This window comes from Mustela putorius, unplaced genomic scaffold, assembly GCF_011764305.1.
Source record: "Mustela putorius furo isolate JIRA1106 unplaced genomic scaffold, ASM1176430v1.1 tig00000698_pilon_pilon_pilon, whole genome shotgun sequence".
Lineage (NCBI taxonomy): Eukaryota > Metazoa > Chordata > Mammalia > Carnivora > Mustelidae > Mustela > Mustela putorius.
The window spans coordinates 2,287,578-2,311,237 of record NW_025421449.1 but is presented as its reverse complement, the minus strand read 5'-3'; the positions used below and the strand labels follow the sequence as shown (position 1 = coordinate 2,311,237).

At 46.8% G+C, this 23,660-nt stretch overlaps 1 protein-coding gene across 7 annotated transcripts in view; it reads right to left on the bottom strand.

Annotated features, from left to right (window-relative positions):
* The window catches only part of SGPL1 (sphingosine-1-phosphate lyase 1), a 67,775-nt gene extending 44,161 nt beyond the window's left edge, over positions 1-23,614 (bottom strand). Inside the window, exons 1-3 of one of the 7 annotated variants that reach the window (XM_013044290.2) lie at positions 8,581-8,656; positions 8,114-8,257; positions 7,739-7,800 (exon numbers count right to left, since the gene is read on the bottom strand). In XM_013044290.2, the coding sequence (XP_012899744.1) occupies positions 7,739-7,765 (27 nt within the window). In that variant the 5' untranslated portion in view covers positions 7,766-7,800; positions 8,114-8,257; positions 8,581-8,656. The other 6 variants (XM_004769502.3, XM_013044284.2, XM_013044288.2 and 3 more) reach the window with 6 other exon arrangements.
* Between the last annotated feature and the right edge of the window lie 46 nt (positions 23,615-23,660).

Here is a 23,660-nt window from a genome sequence, read left to right as displayed (position 1 = left end):
CAGGATGGAGCACAAAGTGTAAATACACTACAACAGCTGCTTCTCAACAGAGAACCCAGGTTGCTCTCTTTCCATCAAATGTTTATTAATAGTTAGAGACAAGATAAATAAGAACATAGTAGGCTTTTACTCTCCGGGGAAATTACAGAAAAGGAAGGACATTTCACACTTTAAAAGTGCCTACCCTACTTCAGGACAGAGTTCTCAATGCTGTCTTCCTACATCTAATGTGCAGGTAACAGAAATCTAAGATTCGCTGCCCAAAAGCTAAAAGCACAAGTTACACATTAAGAAAATCCTGTGGGAGTATAAATTGGTACAACCACTTGGGAAACCCATCTGGCAGCAGGCCTCATGACCTGGCAATGCTATGTTTACCCAAAGACATATTCAAGAATGTAGCAGTGTCACTGAAAACAGCTAACAACTAGAAACACAAATGTTCACCAACTATAGAAGGAATAAACTGCAGTATTTTTTTTAAACTGCGGCATTTTATACATGTAAAACCACACAGCTATGATTTTTAAAACTATTGCTACATAAGAGCACGGCTGCATCTTGCAGATTCGGTAAAAAGGACACTCGAAATAAAACATACTGTATGTCTCCATTTATGAGGTTCAAAAATCAGCAAAACAAAGCCGAAGTGAGAAGGATAACCCTGGTGGGTCCAAATGGGAGGGAAGGAAGAACTTGCTGGGAGGCTGGACATTCTTAGTATCTAGGCAGTGAGCACAGTGTAACCACATGCAAATGTTACTGAGCTGTATAATTAAGATTCCTGCCTCTACTGTATGTAAGTTCCTCCTCAAAAAAGAAAACTACCTTTTTTTTTCTTAAATTCAAAAGTGATTTATCCACTGTCAGTGATAACAGGCCATATAAACAGCAGTATGCCAGAAAAACGAACCAGGATAAAGACTGTTCTGCAGTTCCTGCCTATACAATCGGCAAGACACTCATTCAATTTCATCAAGCATTTACAGTTTCCCCATTTCAGGACAAAAAGCTCATGCAGCTGTATTATAGCAAGTCAAAACGCGCTATTAGGTTAAAAGCGCAACTTACTAGGTAAGATGTGATCATTTTAAATCCGCATGCACCTAGTAACAAAATCTCAAAGTACATATAACAAAATCTACTACAACTACAAGGAGAAATAAATGATTGAGAAAGTGTTGAAGATGGGAAGAGGCACCCCACAAAACACTCCAGATACAAAAAGAAGGACACCTACCCTCAGGAGTAATCAGGGAAATGCATATGGGAATCAATTAGATTTTACCCTCCCAGAATGGCAAAAAGTATAAAAAGCTTTTAAGTACCAAGTCTGTCAAACTGCACAGAAACAAAAACTCTCATACACTGCTGCTAGGAGTATAAACTGCATCCACTTCTGCAAAGTTTGGCGTTATCAAGTGAAGGTACAATGCAGCCACTCTACTCCCAGGAGGAAATCCCAGAAAAACTGTCATATACAAGGAAGTTCACTACGGTAATGTTCAAAAGAGCCCCAAACTGGAAACCACCTAAGTACCCACCATCATGCACTGGATAAACTGTGGTAGTCATACAGTGAGGCACTGGGCAACAATGAAAATGAATGAACTAGAAACTCCAATAACTACATGTAACAACATAGAGGAGTCTCACAAATACTGAGCAACATAAGGAAATCACCAAAAGATACATATACACAGATTTACAGCAAGTTAAAAAATGAACAAAACTAAACTTAGGGACATATATGTAAGTGGTAACTTTTTTTTTGGTAACACAGCAAGAGATTAATTATTCCAAAAATCAGGATAGTTATCCCTAGAGGGGAAGAAAGGAGATATAATCAGGGTGAGGCACATGGGACTGGGAGTAAATACTCTTATTTCTTAACCTGGGGAGAGTGTATGACTGTTTTACCTTTATCCTTTAAAATACAGATAAGTGCTTTATATAGCTCTCTATATGTATAACAAATTTCATATGAAAACGTTTTTTTTTTTTTTTAAAGATTTTATTTATTTATTTGATGGACAGAGATCACAAGTAGGCAGAGAGGCAGGCAGAGAGGAGGAAGCAGACTCCCTGCAGAGCAGAGAGCCCGATGCGGGGCTCGATCCCAGGACCCTGAGATCATGACCTGAGCCAAAGGCAGAGGCTTTAGCCCACTGAGCCATCCAGGTGCCCCAATATGAAAACGTTTTTAATTAAAAAGGAAGGCAAGACCTTCTCCTTGCCTTTGCTGTTCCTACCAAATAAAACATGAATGTAACAGCTCAAGCTCAGGGCAGCTATGCTGGACCAGAAGGGGACACACTGCGTTTGGTAGAACCTCCTCAAAGCCCTAGGAACAGCCAAAGCAGCCAAGAAGTGTCTACTCTGGCTTTCTCTTACTTTAGAGAAATTCATTTCTACCTTTAAAAATCTCTATTACTTTAGTTTTTCTTTTATAGGCAGCCAAACCTAACCCTCCCGGATATGTCAGTGATCTGGACAAAAGGAACGCTTTCCACAATTAAAGCTGTCCAACAATGGAAAGAACTCCATGAGAAAGCACTCTGCACGCACCCCTGGCAGGGCACCATGGAAAGGATTTCCACACAGCAAGGGAAGCTGGACTGCAGGATCTCTCAATGCCCTTCAGGCAATTAAGATTCTAAGGCTACTCCTGGAAAAAAGCAGCTTCCGCCTTGCCAAAGCTGTGGCAACATTTTGCCTCTGAATCTATCCTTCTCTTATCAGTGAGAACATTCCTTTTCTATAACATTCTGTGTTCTATCCCTTCTTCGAGACTCTACTAACAAGCTATCTTCTCGCTTGTGCCTCTCAGAATGAACTTGACCTCAACTTGAGCATGCTGGCTATCCTCCCCTGGCTCCTCCAGATCCTCTATCCAACCTTCTCCACCCCACTGTGCCTCACAGGACCGCCCTCTCTGAATTAAACCTCCCAGGCTCCTTTCCTTATCCTCTCGTTTCCAGCTGGGTTTGGCTGAGGAAAGGCTCCATCGTGAGATCAGAGGGTGGGAAAAGGAAGGGTGTGAGGTATGTATTCCCCGATTCCCTTCCTGCTATGGTACCAGTTGGCAGTGGCAGCATTCCTACAGGTTACCCTCTCCTCCAGCTAAACTTTCAAGGTTCCAGAAGCTACTCTCTCTCTTTGCCCACTCAGGCCTAAGAATAATGATGACTCTTAACCCTGAGGCATTTCACCAACCCCTATGGGTCTCCTTAACTCTACCCAGCTTTGTAAACAGTCCTTTCTTCTCCTCAATCACACTACCGGAGGGTGCCAGGAGATTGCAGATATATCCAACCCTCTCTTCAGCCTGAACCATTCCATCTTCCCAGATGCCTGTTTCTTCTTACCCCCCAATGGTTTTCCTCTCAGTAGTTGTGCTCTATACATTTCCACATACGGACTGAGTCACTCTAAATCAATTCCCTATGGGAAATTCTTAATCCCAAAATGATTCCCAGGTTTGCCACCAATGTGTACAAACTGTATGTTTGGGAAGAGCCTAATTAAGAAAGCAAACAGCACTAAAAGCTCCTGACACACAGACTGCAAAGCCAAGCCAAATACTGGGATTTGGCATTTATCTATTATTTATCACCCCTCCTTCCTTTAGACCCATGGCTGGAGGAATTATCGAACTTGTTATTGTAGTTTTGCTTTACCAGTAAGACTGGACAATGCCAAACATGGTGCCATCTTACAAGGGCCGTTCAAATGGTCACCAAAATTTTAAAGGTCCTACCAGCCCTAATGAATTTTCCCTTTTTTCCCTAGACAATCCTACAAACAAGATACCAGATTCAAAGTCGATCTTTTGGCTTATGGCTCAAATCCGACCTGACATTCAGAAAGAAAGCATGCCTAAGAGAGATTCAAGGCTCAAAAGATAAAAGCTCTGAGATCTGTAAAGATTCCATTTTGAACCCAAAAAACAAAACCAAGACAGGCTTACTGTTTCCAAATCAAGAGTGCTTCAGAGATGTTGTGAAGGAAAGCATTTCTCAAGATTTTACTGTATTACAGAAGACTGTGCTGTATACAGTCCAATACAGACATTCCAAAGCAGGACTTGGTCCATGGACAAAATAACCCGAAGGAGCACCGGAACAGACCCACCGAACTATAAGAAAAGGCCCCATCTCTCACCCACATGAATGCCAGGGCTACACAGACGCTATTACCTGTGTTAAGGAACCTTGGACCAGGGTTTCTCAACCTAAGCGTTACCGACATTTTAGGCCACATAGTTCTTGGTGGTGGAGTGCTATATGCACAATAGGGCCTGTAGTTGCATTCCTGACCTCTAGCACTCAGTAGGACAACCAAAAGTGCCTCCAGACATTGCTGAATGTTCCTGGGGAGCAAAATCACAGCCGAGAACCTTGGCCCCAGATAAACGAGCACTCCACCTCCACCCAGCACTGCCATGGCGTGAATGAGTCACCGGATGAGAAAAGAGAAAAGACACCCAAAGGAGCAGACTTACTCTTTTCTTAAAAGCTCTAAGTATTTGACAACTTACAAAGTGACACCATACCCTAGCACCAGGGAGGAGGAGAACATGGGTGAAAAGAATGTGGGCAAAGTGGAGAGAAACTGCTAAAAAAAAAAAAAAATCTGGATTTGAAATCCTTCTGAAAGCATCGTGGGTCTCAGATGAATACCCTCCCCCCCTTTCATTCTCTTTGAGACACAGGTGGAAAGTACTACAGTTCATGACACAAGTGAGCAAATGGAAAAACTCAGGCAAACCATCCTTATCAAATGAGGGCAAAGAGTAGGGCAGGAAGGCACGGCAGATGGCGGCCGCAGCCCTACAGTATGGAGTAGGATAAGGCTTATCAACTCTGGACTCTGGTTCATCTTCATGCTTTTGTGCCACAGGATACTGTCCACATAAGCAGTTTCCAACACTATCAAATTTGCTGCCCTCTTATTAGAACAAATATTTCGTATGCCCCTTTTATGGTTCTGAAACGGAATTCAAAGACTACCTGTGTGAACATAACTTTTAAAAATCTCGGCATAATGCCCTAACTGCCAAGGTAGGAGAAAATAAATCAGAAGATCTGTCTCACGTAGCATGTATTTTCAGACAGGACCATACTAGAAAACAAAAGCACCCCCACATGGGTTTCCAAAGTGCCCCCCTCAGGGGACAGAGCTATGCTGCCCCCTTGCCCCACAGGAACCCCTGTCCCGTCACTCAAAGAGCTCAGCAACCTCTGTAGCTGTGCGCAGTGTGGTCCAAGGCAGCATCACAAAGCAGAAAAGGGGGCGCCTGGGTGGCTCAGTGGTTAGGTGTCTGCCTTTGGCTCAGGTCATGATCCCAGGGTCCTGGGATTGAGCCCCACATTGAGCTCCCTGCTCAGCAGGAAGACAACTTCTCCCTCTCCCGCTCCCCCTGCTTGTGTTCCCTCTCTTGCTGTGTCTTCTATCAAATAAATAAATAAAATCTTAAAAAAAAAAAAAAAAGGCAGAAGGAAGGATCTGACGTCAGACTAGCTGGAGTTCAAATGAGGCTCCACCAGCTCACGGCAGCAGTACCCTCTTTGAGCCTGGTTTTTCACCTACAAGAGGAGGATGCCGGCATGTTTTTCAAAGGGTTTTTGTGAAAATTCAATGAACATGGAGTATCTGTTTCCGCACCTAATATGTAAGTCATGTTCAATAAATGTTAGCTACCAGTTGTATGTTATTATTCCTGGGTCCACCCTGGATTGTGAACCAGCTTATGCCCATCTTATTCCCCCAGCAGAAAGGATGGATGACAGGCTATCCATTCATCAGATATGCTCTAAAAAGGATTCACATACAATCTAAGTGAGAAGTTGCATCACACGGCCTCCAAGATTGCTTCTACTTCTGCGGCTCTACAACCCGCTGCCTGGCATGGAGGCTATTTTTTTTTTTTTTTTTATTACCTGAGGTCCTTTCTTCCCTGTTAGAGGGCCCAGAACATCTTCCACTTCACACAAAGTAGCTAAAGAATGCAGATAATGACCGTTTACTGCCTTCATCAAGAACCCGGCCCTGGCCACTGGTGCTTTACCATTTGGCCTCAAAAACGCAGCACAGGCAAAGAATAACAGCTTTCCCAGAGAAGCACCTCAAGGAACATGTACAGTATCCTCAGAGAGTTAGGATTCTCGAGAGTCAGTCACTGTCCATGTGAATGTATTCCTTATACCAACAAGCAAATGAACACCCTTAATACTCTAGCTTATCAAATGAGGAAATGAAAACTAATGGTGGTGGCCAGAGAAATGCTTCAAAACAAAACAGATGCCCAAGTTAACATCCTGAATAAAAGCCCTGACTGGCCACACCTTTCAAGAGAGCACACGGGCCCAAGAAGTCACAAGCTCATCTCAGGCCATGATTTCCTTACACAAGGAAATCTTAATTTCCATCAACATATTGATCCGTCTGTAAGGGGAAAAACAAACTGCCAATCGTTACAAATCATTCTACATTAACCCTCTAAGGTGTTTATTTCTGAATAGTGTAATCATTGGGGGGTTGCTTCCTTTTGCTTATGTATAGCTTCCAATTTTTTTTAATACATGGCTCCTGCAATAAGAATTTAAAATTTCATAATAAATAAGGATTATCTACTGGCAATCCATGAAATTTGAAGCAAAAAGCTACTTTAAGTGAATTCTTTATCAGGATCTTTGAATAAGCCAAGTATTTACCTCAGTCTCTAAAACCATCCTTGGTCTCTGCCTCAAACCAGCACTAATCAGCACCTGATTTCCTTCTTTATCCTTCCCACAGACCTTACAGGTTTTGCCACTACAGAAAGTCAGCACTGGGTATTTAAAAAACAAAAACAAAAAACCTCACTGCTAGTTTTTTTTTTTTTTGCCCATTTCCCAGGGACAGCTACCAGCTCTCTGGGAGAGTGAGATAAAGAGAGGGAGATGAATTGTTCTGAAATCAGTGTTTTTGCACAAAGACACATCAGACTCGGAGAAGTAGCTTATTAAAAACAAAATGCTGTTTTTCGAGATAGCTATTAGAAAGCCACGGGCTCCCCACAATACCCCCCAAAAAAGTCCCTCTATGGAATCATAAATGTCCCAAGAATAAAAGCTCATTTTGGGAAACACTCATTTTGCAATGCTATTCTCCCTGCTGGGGAGGGGTGGAGGGGGTGGGGAGAAATAGGCACAGAAATCTCTAGAGGAAAAAACAAGATTCTACCAAAGCAAGGACTATTCCTCAGCCCAAGAGAAAAACTTAAATTCAAATTAGTTTAACTCGACAAGCATGTGTTTAGCACTTACTATAGACAGAGCACTATGACAGCTGTTTATTCATCTTTAAACATGTAAGACATGATTATCTGTTTTCTGAGGAGTCTTAAGTCTAGTCTGAGAGACAAACGCTTATCAACGAGTACAGGGCAGACGCAGGCAAAACTGAATACAAGTTTTAAAACCGTTCTGGGAGTATGGAAAGGGAGAGATTAAAATCAACCACAAGAATTCTGTAAAAGATTCTTCGCATTCATTAAATACAAACATATTCGTATATGTAAATCAGCATTTATCCATCCCAACCAGCACACCCGAACTAAAAGGGGAGCAGAAACGCTCGGCTACCAAAAGCAAGCACCAGGAGCGAGATCCACACACTCAGATCCTCTCGACTAAAAATAAAACTTAAGGGACAAAGTGCCTAATAACCAGGAGGATGTTTGGGAAAGACTCACCAACATCAGAAGGTCCGTACTCGGCATCTTCCTCCCCCAGCCCTCCTCTCGGCGCCTCCCCTCTGCAAAAGGGAACCAGGTTTGTTTACTTCTCGAGCTTCAAACTGTCGCCTCGGCCCGCCGAGAGTCGCAGGAGCAGTCAAGAAATGGTTCTCTCCCTCCTTTGAGAGCTCCGATTTCACTCGCAGCTAGGACACTCCACCCCCTCAGCACCCAAGCCAGCGAATCACAACCCTGCTGGCACGGTGCTTCCTCCCACAGCTGACCGAACGAATCCAGACCCAGCCTCCCACCCAGCGCGCCCCCCAGGTAGACACCCGGGGAAACGCCCAGCCCGCCCCCGACCCCGCCCCGGGGCCCGGGAGCCCAGCCCACCAGCGCAGCAGGGAGGAGGGTCGGACGCCGCCGGTAGCTCAGCTCAGCTCAGCTCGGTTCAGCTCAGCCCAGCCCAGCGTCCAGCCTCCCGAGCCCCGCTGGCCTCGCCGCCGACTCCATCGCTCCCAACCCCGAGCCCTTCCTCTGTAAGGAAGGATCAGCAGATCGCGGCGGTCCCGGTCCGCTCCCACCTCCGCGGGACGGGGGCTCCCTCTCGGGCCCACCCCCACTCCCAGCTCCCTCAGAACTAGGGGCTCGGCACGCCCACACTCAGCCCGCACCCTTCGGTCCGCCGGGCCCTCCTTCCTCCTCTTCACGCCCCTGCCCGGCCCACCCAGGAGCCGTCCGCGCCAGCCCGACCCTCCCTTTTCCGGAGCCGCAGCGGCCCCCTGCACTCCCCTGCCCCGAGTCCGCCGCCCCGCTCCTTCCCTCAGCCTCTCCCTGTCGCCGGCCCTGCTCCTCCTCACCACGCGACCGACTCGCCGGCAGCGGAGCGCGGGCTCCCCCTGCAGCCGCCGCCGCCGCCGCCGAGATTGGAGGGCCGACCGCCGGCGGACCCGCCCCTCCCCGCCCGGAAATGGCTCCCCAGTCCCGGCGTGCGCGACCCTGGCATCGAGGGCGCGCACGTTCCGGCCAGGAGACCGGGGGTGGGGGGGGCGAGGCCCGCCTCTCCTCCCAGCCTGACGGCGCGTGCGCGCCGCCTGCTGGCCAGGCAGGGACCGGCATCTCGGCGGGCCCTGAGGGACGGTGGAACCTGGCGACAGACCATCACCCCCTTCTCCTTCAGGCCGCCTTTTGTAAAAACCAACTCACTGGTCACATTTGGTCACTTGGAGCCCTTGAGAGAGTCAGCATGCCGAGCACTGCACCAACTAACCCAAAGCAACCACTCAAAATGGGTCCCTAGAAAGACCTTTGGGATTTTAATAGGTGTCTCAGAGGTTTGCACCTTTTCTTTCCAGATTTCCTTGAGGTCAATAATGTCTGAAGAAAAGCTACATGAAAACTCCTAAAAGGGATGGGGAATTATCCTCCCCTTTCTCCCCTCCCCCTACAAACATGAAGAACAGAGACCAGGTACTGGGCAAAAAACGTTACCAATATTACTTTATTTTCATGAGCAATGTCAGGAAGCGTCTAACACTGAAGTGAAAGTGCCCACCGGGACCACAAATGTCAGCCTTCATTTCCCGATGAAATAGCTCAATCTCAAATATGTTTTTCATGACTTTCCTAGGACACTAACTCAGCAGGAGCAAAGATAGGGTAGTCTCAGGTAACTGACCAGTGATCAGCATGCGGTATTTTTTTCAACAGATTTAAAAATGACACCTAGATGGAATCTTGAAATCTTAACAAAAATGACACGAATGAGGGTACCCAATTGCAACCACTTGCAAATGTTGTCAGGACACTAACCTAGAGTGTCATCGCTGCCCCTGGTACCCCTCAACCAGGGCTCTCGGGATGGAATCCCTTGTTAGAATGGCTGCCCTCCTTTGCACACCCTGAGGGGCTGTCACTTCCCAGCCTGGCCGCCAGAGTGGTGAAAACTCTGAAAGGGTCAAGCAGGTCTCAGCTTCCTCACCGTCAGCCCCACCCCATAGGAAATCCCAGACATCTCTGCCATTCAAAGCTCCTGAATCAGTCACTGATGCTCCCAAACCCTTACCCCCTTGCTGCTATCTCCCAGCAGACATCCATTCTCAGTGTGGAAGGGCCAGGAAATGTTCTGGGCCCTTTAGCCAATGTCAAATCATCAAGAGTCACTTTGAGATTCCAGGCGTGATCTCCCCACTCCCCACTTCCCACTTCTACCCCTCTTCTTTATTTCTTCTTCCATCCTAGGATCTGTTGTCCCTCACCTCCTCCTTAGCTGCTACCTCCCATCCTTTCATCTGAAATCTCTATGCCAGCTGACTGAAGGACCAGGGTCCGTCTCTGGTCCCTCCCTACGCTTCTGCAGTACAATTTCGCAGTTCCTTAAAATGCAGCAGGTCATCCTGTCATTCTTCCCGGATGAACCAACCAATTCAACGTTATTGACTAATCCTTATTGTGGTGGACTAAAAGTTTGTCTCCGCCCCCCCCCCCACCGCGCACCCCCTCCCGCCCAGAATTCGTCTGTTGAAGCCTTACCCCCCATTGTGGTGGTGGGGTCTCTGGAAAGTCATTGGGTTTTGATGAGGTCCTGAGGGCAGAGCTCCCATAATAGGATTAGTGTCTCTATGAGAAAAGGAAGAGGCCACAGCCCTCTCTGGCTCTCTCTCCCCAGTCAGGCACAAAAAGGAAGTCATGTGAGCACGCGTAATGAGGTGGCCCTTTGCAAGAAAGAAAGAGGAGCCTCACTGAAACCCAAACCTGGCAACAACTTTATCTTATATTTTATTGTGACAGCCTGAGCTGACTAAGAAACTAAATTTGCCAAGAACTAAACTAGGTACCTTTACAACCAGGACTCTCTTTAGGTCCTAACTTGCCCAGATCAGCTGACTCTCATTACCTCCCAATTTGCAGATCAGGACACCAAGGCCCAGAGAAGGTGAATGATCACTCCGAAGACACACAGAAGAAGGGGATAGAGTTTTTGGATAAAAAGTTAAGGCTTTAGATTTTGGAGGGAGAGCCTAAAATATGCTGGTTGATTTATTAAATTCAAAGATTTGAGGTGGAGAAGACTTCCACTCTTGGCCAGCTCAACCCCATTGTGCATGCGTGAGGAAACCAAGGCCTAGAAAGGAACATGACTCTTGGCTGTTGCTGGCAGAGCCCAGAGGTTGTGTGTGTGTGTGTGTGTGAGAGAGAGAGAGAGGAAGAGACAGAGACAGAGAGATTCAGAGACAGAGACAGAGAGACACTCAAGGCCCCCCGGCTCCTCTGCCCCACGCTCCCTCTCCCCCTATCCACAGGATAACATCAGGGATTACACTAGAAGCATCAAGTAGGCAGTGGCCAGGGATAAAAGCAGCATGGGGATTAAGGGAGATAATTTCAGCCTTCACGGGGGAATCACATTATACTAAAACAGAACAAAATCCCCACAGCCTCTTGGTCTTATGTGTCCTAGCTATATCGGTGGGCCCTTGGGAGAAAGCTAGAGAGAGGAGAACAAAGGAGATAGAAAAGAGAGAATTATAATGCAGTGCAGAGGGAAAAAGGGATATGAAAAAGCAAGAAGCAGTGGCTAAGGAGAGGACACAAGCAAATCTCCTTCCCCTCTCCCCCCACCAGACTCTCTCACAGTGGGGGCTTCAGAAGGACGGGTTGGGCTGGCTGGTGGGAGGCAGAGGTAGGGTTCCCTGGAGCTTCCGAACCCAGAGTATGGTTTCCCCAGGAGCATCACTGGCATCACTGGGACACTTGCTAGAAATGCAGGTTCTTGGAGCCCCACTCCAGATGATGAATCTGAATCTACATTTCAACAAGCCCCCCAGGTAATAGACATGCACCCTAAATTCTGACAGGCACTTCCTGGACACCCTGCTTGCAGAGAAAGTACAGTGTTTGTTTGGGATGGTATAGGGAGATTGATGAATATTTGGGGGGCAAGGGGAACTAATGCTCCCAAGTTGGCCTTCGGTGACATCATGGTGCCTTCCCGGATAACAAAAATAATGGGAGCGATTGGAAATACCCATGAAGAACCAGCAAGGGACTGGAATTTGTGTTGATGACGGAGGGTTTGGGGTGGCAGGGGCCACAATGAGAAGAAATACAGTCTGGGATTTTTTTTTTTAACCCTACATGGTGGCATCGTCTTTTTTATTCTTTTTTTTTAATTTTTTAAAAGATTTTATTTTTATTTAACAGACAGAGATCACAAGCAGGAAGAGAGGCAGAGAAAGAGAGGAGGAAGCAGGGTCCCTGCTGAGCAGACAGCTGGATGCATGGCAACATCCCAGGACCCTGGGACCATGACCTGAGCTGAAGGCAGAGGCTTAACCCACTGAGCCGCCCAGGTGCTCCGGCCCCCGCCTACACGACTTCTTTTAAAACAATTCATGCCAGCAAATTGGGCTCTGCTTAAAATGGCAGCTCTCCATGGCCAAGTTAGTGACACCCCTCCCCCCATCCAGGAGAACACACGCCCCACTCTAAAAAGCAGGAACATACTACCCACACCTCCATTCTTGACCCTGACACCTCCCCACCCAACTGGGGGCCTTCTGTGGAAGATCACCTCAAGATAGGGCTATGGGCAGATGTTCTTGCAGCTTCTGAACCCCTCCTGGAAAGGAATGGCCTGCAGGAAAGCCATGCAGGACCTCTGATGCAGGACCTCTGATCATGGAGCCTGAAATGCCCTCCCCATGGAGAGGCAGGAAACCAGCCACCAGCAGCAGGTTGGATGACACAAGACCGGCCTGGAGAAGGTAAGTTAAGGGCCGGCCAGACACAGTGGGGGCAACTGACATGGGGAGCAGGTGCCCAGAGTGTGCCATCCTGGGATAGACAGGAAGGTTCCACTGGGTCACTGAGCTCCATGTCCCACGTACCAGTTCAGCCAAAAGTCAGAATGGCCAAAACCCGCAAGAAACAAATCATTTCCCAAGGAAGCCGGCTTTTCCTGAGGAAGCCACCCATTGCTGTCTGGGCTACGGGATCACTTTTAGCAAAGCCTCACACACCGAGTGACTGCTTATCAGAAGCCAAATAAATACACCCTTCCTTGGGCAGAAGGAAACCAGCTGGGGCCTGTGGTGACAGAACTGCTTTGAAGGCAGGCACATTGGCCTCTCCCGGATTGCTGCATTGGCCTCGAACAAGTGGGTCTCATGGTCTGAGCCTGGGCTTCCCCAGTTGTAGAACAAAGGTTAATAGCCTCTACCCGAGGGCAGTGGCGGCACCTCAGGAGACAGGCGCGTGTACCCAGCCATGAGCCAGGAACCCTCCAGAGCATTAGTCAGATCCACTCCACGCGTGTCTAGAAGTTCAGGTAGGATTCCAGGCTGCACTCTGGGACCAGCTAAACCAAGCCCCGCCCCCTCACCTTGACCAGACCTCCAGGTCTGGCTTCATTCCCCATCAGGACCTGATCCTGACAGTCGGTCAGTCTTTCTAACCTGACTTTGGCCGCCGAGGGAACCCAAGGCCTTTTCAAGGCTTGTCCAAGAGCCTCAGATCTCTCTATGGTCTTCCTACAGGTTTTGTTTATTGATCGGTACATTTCAGACCAAACAGACCCAACACCCCGTTTATGTGAGTTACAAAATCTGTTATAAATAGAGAGGCAGGCAGAGAGAGAGGGGGAAGCAGGCTCCCTGCAGAGCAGAGAGCCAGATGCGGGGCTTGATCCCAGGACCCTGAGATCATGACCTGAGCTGAAGGCAGAGGCTTTAACCCACTGAGCCACCCAGGCACCCCTGGGTGGACTATGTTTTTAAGAGAAAGCAATAATTATTTAAATGTGGTTGTCTCTTTGTCCTTTATAATTGACATTTGAAAAAGAGGCTAAATTTGGATCTTGCTATAATGATGTACAATTGTTACATCAATTGTACAAGCTACAGCTGCAGACCAGTATGGAGGTATCATCCGGTGACTCATTGGCTGTATAAGCAGCGTCGTCCTAGGTGATGTGATTTTTCTGAAAGGTTGTTGGATTAAGAGTTGCCAAGTTTCAAGCAAGATGAGGCAACTTACATGCAACTCTCCACATGGTAATTACCCTTTAGACAGTGCGTATAGTAAAACCATATTTTTAAAGAAATGCACTTTTTGCATGAAAGTCAAATCGGGGAACGCCCGGGTGGCATGGTTGGTTAAGCATGCAACTCTTGGCTTCGGCTTAGGTCAGGATCTCAGCGTCGTGAGATCCAGCCCCCCACAGCAAGCTCCATGCTCACTGTGGAGTCTGCCTCAGACTGTCTATCCCTCTGCCCCACCCCTCCCCTCTCTCTGCTCCCCCTTCCCCCCTCTAAAATAAATAAGTCTTTTTGGTTTTTTTTTTAAAGAAAGTCAAATATTTGGCTCATGTGACTATGATCTGGTTTTTTACCTATATGAGTATTCTGGTAAGATGTTATTTAAAAAGTGTGCAGGGGGCACCTGGGTGGCTCAGTGGGTTAAGCCTCTGCCTTCGGCTCAGATCATGATCCCAGAGTCCTGGGATCGAGCCCCACATCAGGCTCTCTGCTCAGCAGGGAGCCTGCTTCCCCCTCTCTCTGCCTGCCTCCCTGCCTACTTGTGATCTCTCTCTCTCTCTTTGTCAAATAAATTAATTAACTAATTAAAAAAAAAAGGTGTGCAGGACTCGGGGATAATTCCTCACTGTGAGGAACTGTCCTCACAGTCTGCAGGGCAAGATCACCGAATGCCAGGGAACCAACCTCATCACGTGACAACCGCAATTTTTAAATTTTCAGGTTGCCTCCTTAGGCTCGGAGACGTCCCACTGAGACCTGTCACCGTGGATTGATAACAGAAATGTACTTGAGCATGAGCCTCACTTTAGTATCTGCAGCTGAGTATCTGTCAAGCTGGAAGGGACTTGAGCATCGGCCAGGCCCAGACTTCCCAGGTATCATGGCGGGTCAGAATCTCCAAAAACCCTTTCAAAATCCGCATGTCAGGGCTTTCCTGCAGACCCAGTGGATGAGGGGTGGGCCCCAGACACCTGTATTTTGGGCACACCCAGGTAAGAGCTACTAAATTCTATCCATTCTCATCAGTTTCTATGCCTTGGCCCCACAGCTAGTGGAGACAAAACCAAGAATTCTTGACATTCCAGCTCCAGAAGCCCAGACTCAGGAACCGTAGTGAAAACTGTAGGTTCTTATGCCGGCTTTGGGATTCACGTACTGTGTGGCCTTGGGTGAACCATTGACCCTCTCTGGGCCTCAATTTCTTCACCTCAAAATTGGATAGGGAGAGGAAGCAGCTCTCCAACTCTGTCAGTCTAGAGTTCTCGATACCTCACTTGGGTTAACACTTCCCCGGAGCCTCTGTTTGGAAACTGCACTTCTCTGTCCCCAGGTTCCCGGGAAAGGCCCTAGATCACAAAGTTACTTGATTGGGAAAAGTGTTTGTCCCGGTCCTGTTCTGAGGGTGAGTGCCATGGCCCAAATGCCCAGGGAAGCCAGGGCCCCCTTTCTCCTCCCCCACCAGTGTGGACACAGATGGGATGCAATGAAGAAGCCTGGGTAATATAAGTCCTGTGTAAACAGAGGACCAAGTGGTAATTATGAACCTTGGCCTGTGGTTACTCCTTGCCTTGTCCTGCAGAACCAGTTCCCAGGCTGACTCACTCAGGGGAGCTTTAGATGTATCCTGAGCTCAGGGGTCAGGGGAGGAGGAGAGAGCATCCATCTGCACAAGCAACTGAAAACCTTAGTCTTTAAAAATGGAGTTAAAGTAATTTTCTCTAGCAGGTTTTATAAAAACTAAGGACAGTCATTCTCCATGATCAGGGGAGTTGACCCGGCAGAGGGATCAAGGACAGCTTGAGCTGAGTGCAGAGGATGAACAGGAGTTAAGCAGACAGAGAGGGGCAGGCAGAATGTTCTGGCTGAGGGTGTCATATGTGCCAAGGCCCAGTGGCAGGTACAGAAAGCAGTGTAGATCAGTAGGGATAGTTGTGCAGGGCACATGTCTTCAGGAGCCCAAGCAGGTGACGTGACTGCCTCGGGCTCATTCATTCATTCATTCATTAAATGCTAAGTGGCAGTATCCCAGGCAAGGGGTGGATCATTGACCAAAACAAAAACCCTTCCCCAGTACTACTTGTACTCTAGTGGAAAGAGTCAGACAAATAAACACAATAAGTAAACTATATGGCAGTCCAGAAAGTGCCAAGGACTATGAAAAAAAAGAAAACTGAGTATGGGAAATAGAAAGTGTGGGGCTCAGGGCGGGGTGTCCTAGGTGCTGTAATTGCAAACAGAATGGTAGAGTAGGCCCAACATTTCAATTTCACAAGGAAAGTTATAAATCCAGACTTTTTGGTAAAATCTCTCAATGTTAACATTGCTATGTCCTAGAAGCCTGCTGATATCAGCGATTGTGCTCTTCTTTTGGCTAGGACTGCTTTAGTGCTCTGTGTCAAACTATGCCAATGGGCTCAACACCCCAAGAGACAGAGCCCACTCAAAGGGCTTGTCACTGCCCCAAAGCAGTGACATCCAGAGACCACCAGTGATGCTTTCAGCCATGTGTGGAAAGCTTTTCCTTTTTTTCAGATGCCCAAGCTATTCTAAACTCCCTTTTTCTCAGGGCAGACATAGAGGAGCTGCCCACAGCCAGCCTCTTGCCCCAGCTCTGTTGGGCAGATGGTCCCTCCAGAGGCAAACCATGTTCTATACTGACAGGCAGACACAATCCTGATCTTCTCTGGGCGCTGGGAGACAGATGGAACATACAGATCACTCTTTATTCTTAGCAACAGGAAACAGCAAGCCAGCACGAATTCTGGACAAAAAGAGCTCAAAAATGTTGTAGGACTATGTTGTTTTCTTGTCACAGTTTCCATAATTCATCTTGTGACCATGATGTAACTTACCGAATCGCCCCTGTTTGTTCATTCCATCTCCTCCCCTTACCCCCGAGAGAGAGAGAGAGAGAAATCTATAGTTGTATGGTGATTGTCAAGAGATCGAAAAGGTCATAAAGGAGAATGTGACCAAGGAAATCCCAGAGCTTTGGGTAACTTATTCAATTGTTTTGAAGTTCTGTCTCTTAATTGAAGTATACCCTATGAACAGGTAAGTCCACAAATCAAAGACTAAGGTTTGATGAATCTTCAGGGAGTGAACATCAGTGTTCATCACCCATATCAAAACACAGAGCATTTCTGAGTGCTGGGCCAGCTCAGCTGGTGGAGTATGTGACTCTTGATCTCAGGGTTGTGAGTTTGAGCCCCAAGCTGGGTGTGCAGATTACTTAAAAATAAAATCTTTTGAAAGGAGGAAGGAAGGAAAGAAGGAAAAAGAGAGATAGAGAGTGAGAGAAAGGAAGGAAGGGGAAGAAAAGAATGGGAGAAGGAAGGATTGCCAATTCAATTTTTTTTTAATTAAATCAACTGAGATTCGCTGCAAATGTTAAGCTTCCTGTCTGAGACCACAGGGCCCTGTAGGATATAATATTTTTTTTAAGATTTTTTTAAAATTTATTTATTTGACAGACAGATCACAAGTAGGCAGAGAGGCAGACAGAGAGAGAGGGGGAAGTAGGCTCCCCGCTGAGCAGAGAGCCCAATGTGGGGCTTGATCCCAGGACCCTGGGATCATGACCTGAGCAGAAGGCAGAGGCTTTAACCCACTGAGCCACCCAGGTGCCCCAGATATAATATTTTTATCTTAATCCAAATATCAGCCAGCAGCCATTGAAGTCATTTTAATTGTACCATATTTGGGTCTTCATACACTCCCCCTGCTACTAAGGAGAATGGCTAGATGCAGACTAGCTACAAGGCATTCACACTCCTCCAGGTGAAGAGTGGAAGGCGCTGGTTCTAGGAAAGAACAGTGGCATCAGTGGGGAAGACTCATACCTGGACAGATGAGGTCATTCTGGAGTAGTGTGGGCCCCTCATCCAATATAACCGAGGTCCTTCAGAAAGGGGAGATTTGCACATGGACGTGCACACAGGGAGAGTGCCCTGAGAAGATAAAGACAGAAGCTGAGACGTTGCTTTTCCAAGCCAAAGAACACCAAAGATGGCCTCTAGGGGACAGACGTGGGACAGGTTCTCCCTCACGGCACTCAGAAGGAATCAGTCCCACTGACAGCTTGATCTCAGGTTTCTAGTCTCCAGAACTGTGAGATAATACATTACTGTTGTTGAAGCCACCCAGTTTATGGCCCTTTTTGACAACAGCTCTGGTAAATCCATATGTTGAGATTCTCAAACTCATTCCAACCTTCATTAAGTTGACGCAGGAGGAATGAGAGAGACAGGGTGAACTGTCCATTTTGAGGAGCCTTGTGTCCCCTTGAGCCAGGTGTCTGAGCAATGACTGAAGTGCAAGAGCCCCCAGTACCCTTGGGACCAGGGCTAATCCTGAAGCTAATCCTTGAGGTGACCACTACATTTAGTTTTGGACCTGGCACCTTGGAATGCTGCAGGAACCACTGCCAAAGAAACCACTCACCCAGACATAGTTCAAATGCCCTCCCTTACCATTCATTTTTCGTGTATTTCAAGAATTGCAAATACGTAAACTCTTTACATTGGCTTCCCATTCAAACATCTAACTCAAGGCTCCCTGGTTATTGCATCATCGTAGACCCAATTAAACTCATTTCGTTTGAAGATTCTTATAAGCCTCTCCAATACACAAATCACTCCCCTTCTTTAGAGCAAGTTGTTTATAGCTAATAGGCCTACTCCCCACCCGAGCTAGCCCCCTCCAGGGAAGCCTTATAAAGTTTCTAGTTGGGAACAGAAGGCCCTGAGGGGATTGCCCAATGTTGTCTCAGGACACAACCTCACAACCATAAAAACAAGTCAACACTGAGGTCTACTGGCAGAGAATCAGTTATAGAATATGCATGAACAAGGGTTAGCAGAGGTAGCCTCGGCCATACCCCAGACTATGCAGAAAGCACTTACCTGGTTAACTCATCCATAAATGGCAACCCACAGCAATAATCATCTTACAGTAGATATGCTGACCTATCTGTGAATTAGATTACTTCTGGAGAAGATGACCTCCAAGGGAAGACGCCATACAAAGTTCAGTTAACAGAAGGCTCTTCTTGAACTTGGCCCACAGGCCCCTTCTGATTAGCCTCTTCCTTTTTCTGCCTTTACCTCCCACATGTCTATCTCACACCGAGGCTTTATTTCCCAGGCATAGAGCGACCATATAGTTTATCATCCAATATGAGATGCTTTTGATACAGACCTATTCAGTTTCCCAGGACAAAAGGTATAACCAGGACTGTTTTACCCAATCTGGGACTTCTGGTCTCCATAGCCATGTGGAGCTACTTAGAGCTCCCATAACATGTCATGGGCTCTTGAATCCCCAGAATTTTGCTCTCCTCTTCTGGTTTACTTGGAGCACATTCTATAATCCATTCTTCTGTGGAGCCTTCCTCAAGACTCATAGGTGGGCTTGGGCTCTCCTTCCCCTGTGTCTTCACTGTCCCCAGCATATACCACATTCTGTCTCCATTTCCCTGGCTCCCCACAAGACCTGTAACCTCTTGAGGACAGGTATTGTATCTTTTCATCATTGTGTTCTCTAGTCTTTTCCATGTTGTAGGTACTCAACACGTCTCTAATCAATGATTTTGTAATTAGCCTGTGAGTTTGAAGAAGGTAGTTTGAAGGTAGTTTGAAGAAGCCTGAAGAGCAGAACAGGTAGCTGTGTCCACTAGCTTCCATCGTCTAAAGGGTTGTGATCACAAAGAGGACCTAGACTTGACTTATGAGACCACCAGGGAAGAACAAGAATACTAACGGGAAGCCTCAAGGAGATATATTTCAGCTCAGTATTAAGAAGAACTTTCCTGCCAGCAGGACTACACAAAATCAGTAGGCAGCTTTGAACAATAGAGAACTCCCTGCCACTAGGGCTGTTTTGTTGACAAATACTAGTCTATAGTAGGAATTTTGAGGGAAGGACTAGGGCATGTAGTGGGTGAGTGGCCTGGATACACTACCTTATACTTCGTGATTCATCCATTCATTCATTCATTCAGTGAATATTTACTGAGCACCCGGCATTGCACCAGGAGCTCAATGAATTAGCACAGCACGGACACACCCATGTAACCACCATGCAAAGCAAGGGCGTATGCTGGCTGATGCTTGAGGCAGATTTGGCCTCTGACCTGTTGGAGCTTCTAGGTTTGCAGAAGAGATACAAACAATTGTATGAGGGGACGACTAGGGGTGGGAGCCAGAGAGATATTAAACTTGAACAAGGATGAATGTAGGAAGCTTGTGGGGTTCCATGACCTTAGATCTTTCTAGAGAACTCAGGATTCTTCTCTCTTCTGTGATGCCTGCTCTTCCAGTTGGGTGACCTTTCTGAAGGCTGGCTTAGACCAGTCTCTACCGGTCATGTCAGTTCCAGAGCTGTGAGTTCTGCTCAGCTGACAGGTAACCCAGTAACTTTGATCATTCCAGGGGAGCCATGTGTGGTCTTTAGTCATGCCTTTTCTTTCCTTCCCTTGTCTCTAAAAGACCACCAGAAGGCTAGTCACACCGAGTTTGGGACAATAGAGGCACCAGCAATCCATGGTGGGTGAACCCCCAGAGCCTGGCACACTCTCCACTTTCAGAACAGCCATCAAAGCACTAGTGGTACTGGCCACAATCCAGAACTCCGTGTCCAAAGCAGAAAAGAAATAGCAGGTGAGCCAAGAGGCATGTGATCACAGGACTTTCTCCTGCCCTGATGGGGGACAGCACTAGGATAACACACAGCTATTCATGAAATGTTTGCATGATTTGGGTAAACAATAGTAATAATAAAAGAAAAATGCCATGCCTCAAAGCCTTTGCTATGGGTCAGGCACTGTTCTGGGGTGATTATATACGTATTATCTTCCTTAAGCATCAAACAGCCCCATAGGGGCAGAATTATTATCCTTGCTTTACAGAAGAGGAAACAGAGGCCCAGAAATTGTCAAAACTTATCTGAGATCAAGTACGTAGGGAATGGCAGGCCCAAGGATCTCCAGAGCCTGTGCTTCTGGCCTTCATTCTGTTGGGGATAAATGAAAGCCCACCAAAGCAGAATGGGTCAAAATGGGCTCTCCTGTGTGAACTCCAAAAGTAGGTGAGTAAGCCCTCAGCAGACTGGCCATTGAGCAGGAGAGGGGATCTCAAACTGAGTTCATAGCATATGCAAAGTCTAAGAAAAATAATGAACAAGAAAAAATGTCTTCTGACTCATGTTACAAAGGGATAACGACTCTAATATACAAATATTCATGTAAGAAGGACAACAAACAAATAGAAAAAGTGGGTAAGAGATATGAACGGAAATAGCAAGAAATATACACAGGTAGCTATTAAGCATAGGAAAAAAGATGCTCAATCTGACTGAAGAAATGCAAATTAAACTGGCATTGATCCCCTAAAAACTGGAAAGCCATGTGGGATGCAGCTATGATGTCCTCAAACGTAGACTATATTTGAAAAGAAGGAAGCAGAAAGTCAATGAGCTAAGTATCCCTATCAAGAAATTATAAAAAGAACACAAAGTAGACCCCCAAGAAAGTAGAGGAAATTAAATAAAGAGGACCGAAAACCTAAACATTGGTTCTTTGAGGGGAAAAAACTGATTTAAAAAAAAAAAAAGAAGAAGAAGAAGAATCTTTGGCAGGATTTATCAAGGGGTTGAGAGAGAGAGAGAGAGAGATCAAATCCAGTCCACTGTCTGGAATGAAACAACGGGTATCACTATAGTTCCTGGAAACAATACAAAGATATGACCTCTGCGATACAATTGAAAATGTTGATGTTCTGGAGAAATTCCTCAAAATACCCAATGATGCCAATACCAAAAGGCAGTGATGTTAAAATTTTGTGAGGAAGATTTTACAGAAGCCATGATAAAAAAAAAAAAAAAAAAAAAAAAAAAAAAAAAAAAAAAGTTCTAATGAGCAATGAGAAACACACTGGAGATAAGTGATGGAAAAGAAAATAGAAAGTTTTGGCAAAGTAATAGAAGCTATAATGAACCAAATGGAAATTTTAGAAATAATTGTAATACCTGTAACTCAGGATTTCTCTGATCATTAATCTCCTCAACTCTAGGATTATGAGATAACAGGTCTAAAAGGATTAGCACAGTGCCTGGCACATAGAAAGTGCTCCATAAAATGTAATGTTTCTCCTCTCATAACTGAGATGTCCGAGCAGGAGGACCAAGCTTCAGAGCATTTCCAGGCAGACAGACCCTCCTGCCTTGGATGCTCCATAAAGATGATGTCAGGAGGGTTTGCTTAGCAATTATGTTATCAACCTTACAAACCAGTGTTGAAGGCATTCCCTAAGGTACTCCCTTCACCCCCACAGCTCAATCTACATGCAGACCCTGCTGTAGGGTTCTGAAGAATACAATGGAAGTGTAAGAGGTACAATCAGAAAGGGAAGGTGGGCTTTAGGTTCAGCTGTCTCAGGTCATCTGGTGGGAAACCCCCCAAAGTGGGTTGGAAGCAACAAGGAGGGACTGGGCAGGAAAGAAGCTTTCCCTTCTTTCAAACACAGTACTGTTTATTGTAATAGTAGCTACAACTCCAGAAACGTGGAAGAAGGATCTTGCAGAATGGGTTCAAAGGGATCTCCTCATTCCCCCAGAGACAGGCCTGGGAAAAGCTTCACTTACTTGGAGACCATGCTGACCTGTATGGATGGAGGAGCACTGGGGGCCAGGCCAAGATCAGGCACCGCCCACAGTGGGTCATAACCATTGTTGGAATCCCCACCCTCTGCTGGGACTAGCAGAACTCCTGAAGGAGTTGGGTTTGCCTCTAGCTTTCCTTCTTCCTTTCCTTCCTTCCTAGCCGAGGATACAGCATCAAGCACGTTCCCTTAGTTCATAGAACCAGCATGCACCCCTCACAGTGCCTGATCTTATCGTACCCTGCGGACAAAAGGTGTTCCAAGTTGAGCCTCCAAGCAATCAAGTGAATTACCCAAGGGAGTTCTCGGACTAAGGACTTATCCCACCTACATAGGCATGTAGAGTAAAAAATCCTACCTCCATCCTGACACCAATACTAATGAGCATTGTTATTACCATTTTTGAGCATCTCGTGTGCACCAGGTAAAAGACTAGGTAGCTGAATTCCCTGAGCTCATTCATCCTTCAGAAGGACACCAGGGGTAGAGGAGACTGCCCCGTCAGACAGGCTCAGAGAAGGCAATAATGGTAGGAGATCATACTGAGTGCCTGGCATTGTTCTAAACACTTCAATGTGCATGAAATCATTCTGTCTTCCCAAAAATCCCATGAGCATGTTCATTTCTGAGATGTGATAACTGAAGTTCAGAGACATCAGGTAATCTGTCCGAGGTCACACAGCTTGCAAGTAGCAGAACTGGTATTCAACCAAGCTTCTTACCACTGTTCCATGTTTCTGGCAACACGGGTGATTTCGAAACCCAAGGTGCCACATCTAGGAAGTGTTCGAATCAGATTGAAACCCCTGCCCAGCTAAAAACCAGAGTCTTTCCACCCCATTATCCTGCCCAGAGGAGGGCTAAAGGGAGGCTCTAGGTCACTCGGGCAGCCTCCTTCTCTCCAGCTAAGAGGCAGCTATCTTGCCAATCAACCCCCAGAAACAGGATGTGTGGGAAGCAGAGCTCTCTAGAGTGGCATCAGGCCTGGTTGGGCTGACAAAGCTGGGACCAACCTCCACCAACCTTCTTTGCCAGTTTTTCTGTCTGCCGCTTGCTGGCTGAAACCAGCCCCCGACTCTCATTGTCTTCCCCGGCCCCCACTGAAAATGCCGAGTCCCAGGTGGAGAGGGAACTTGGAGGGAACCTGGAGGGTTCAGAGGAGCTGGGGGGGGGGTGGCAAGGAGAGGGGTGCTGGGGAGTGGTTCTGGAGTTGTGGGGCAGGGGTAGCCTAGCAACCAGTGCCTT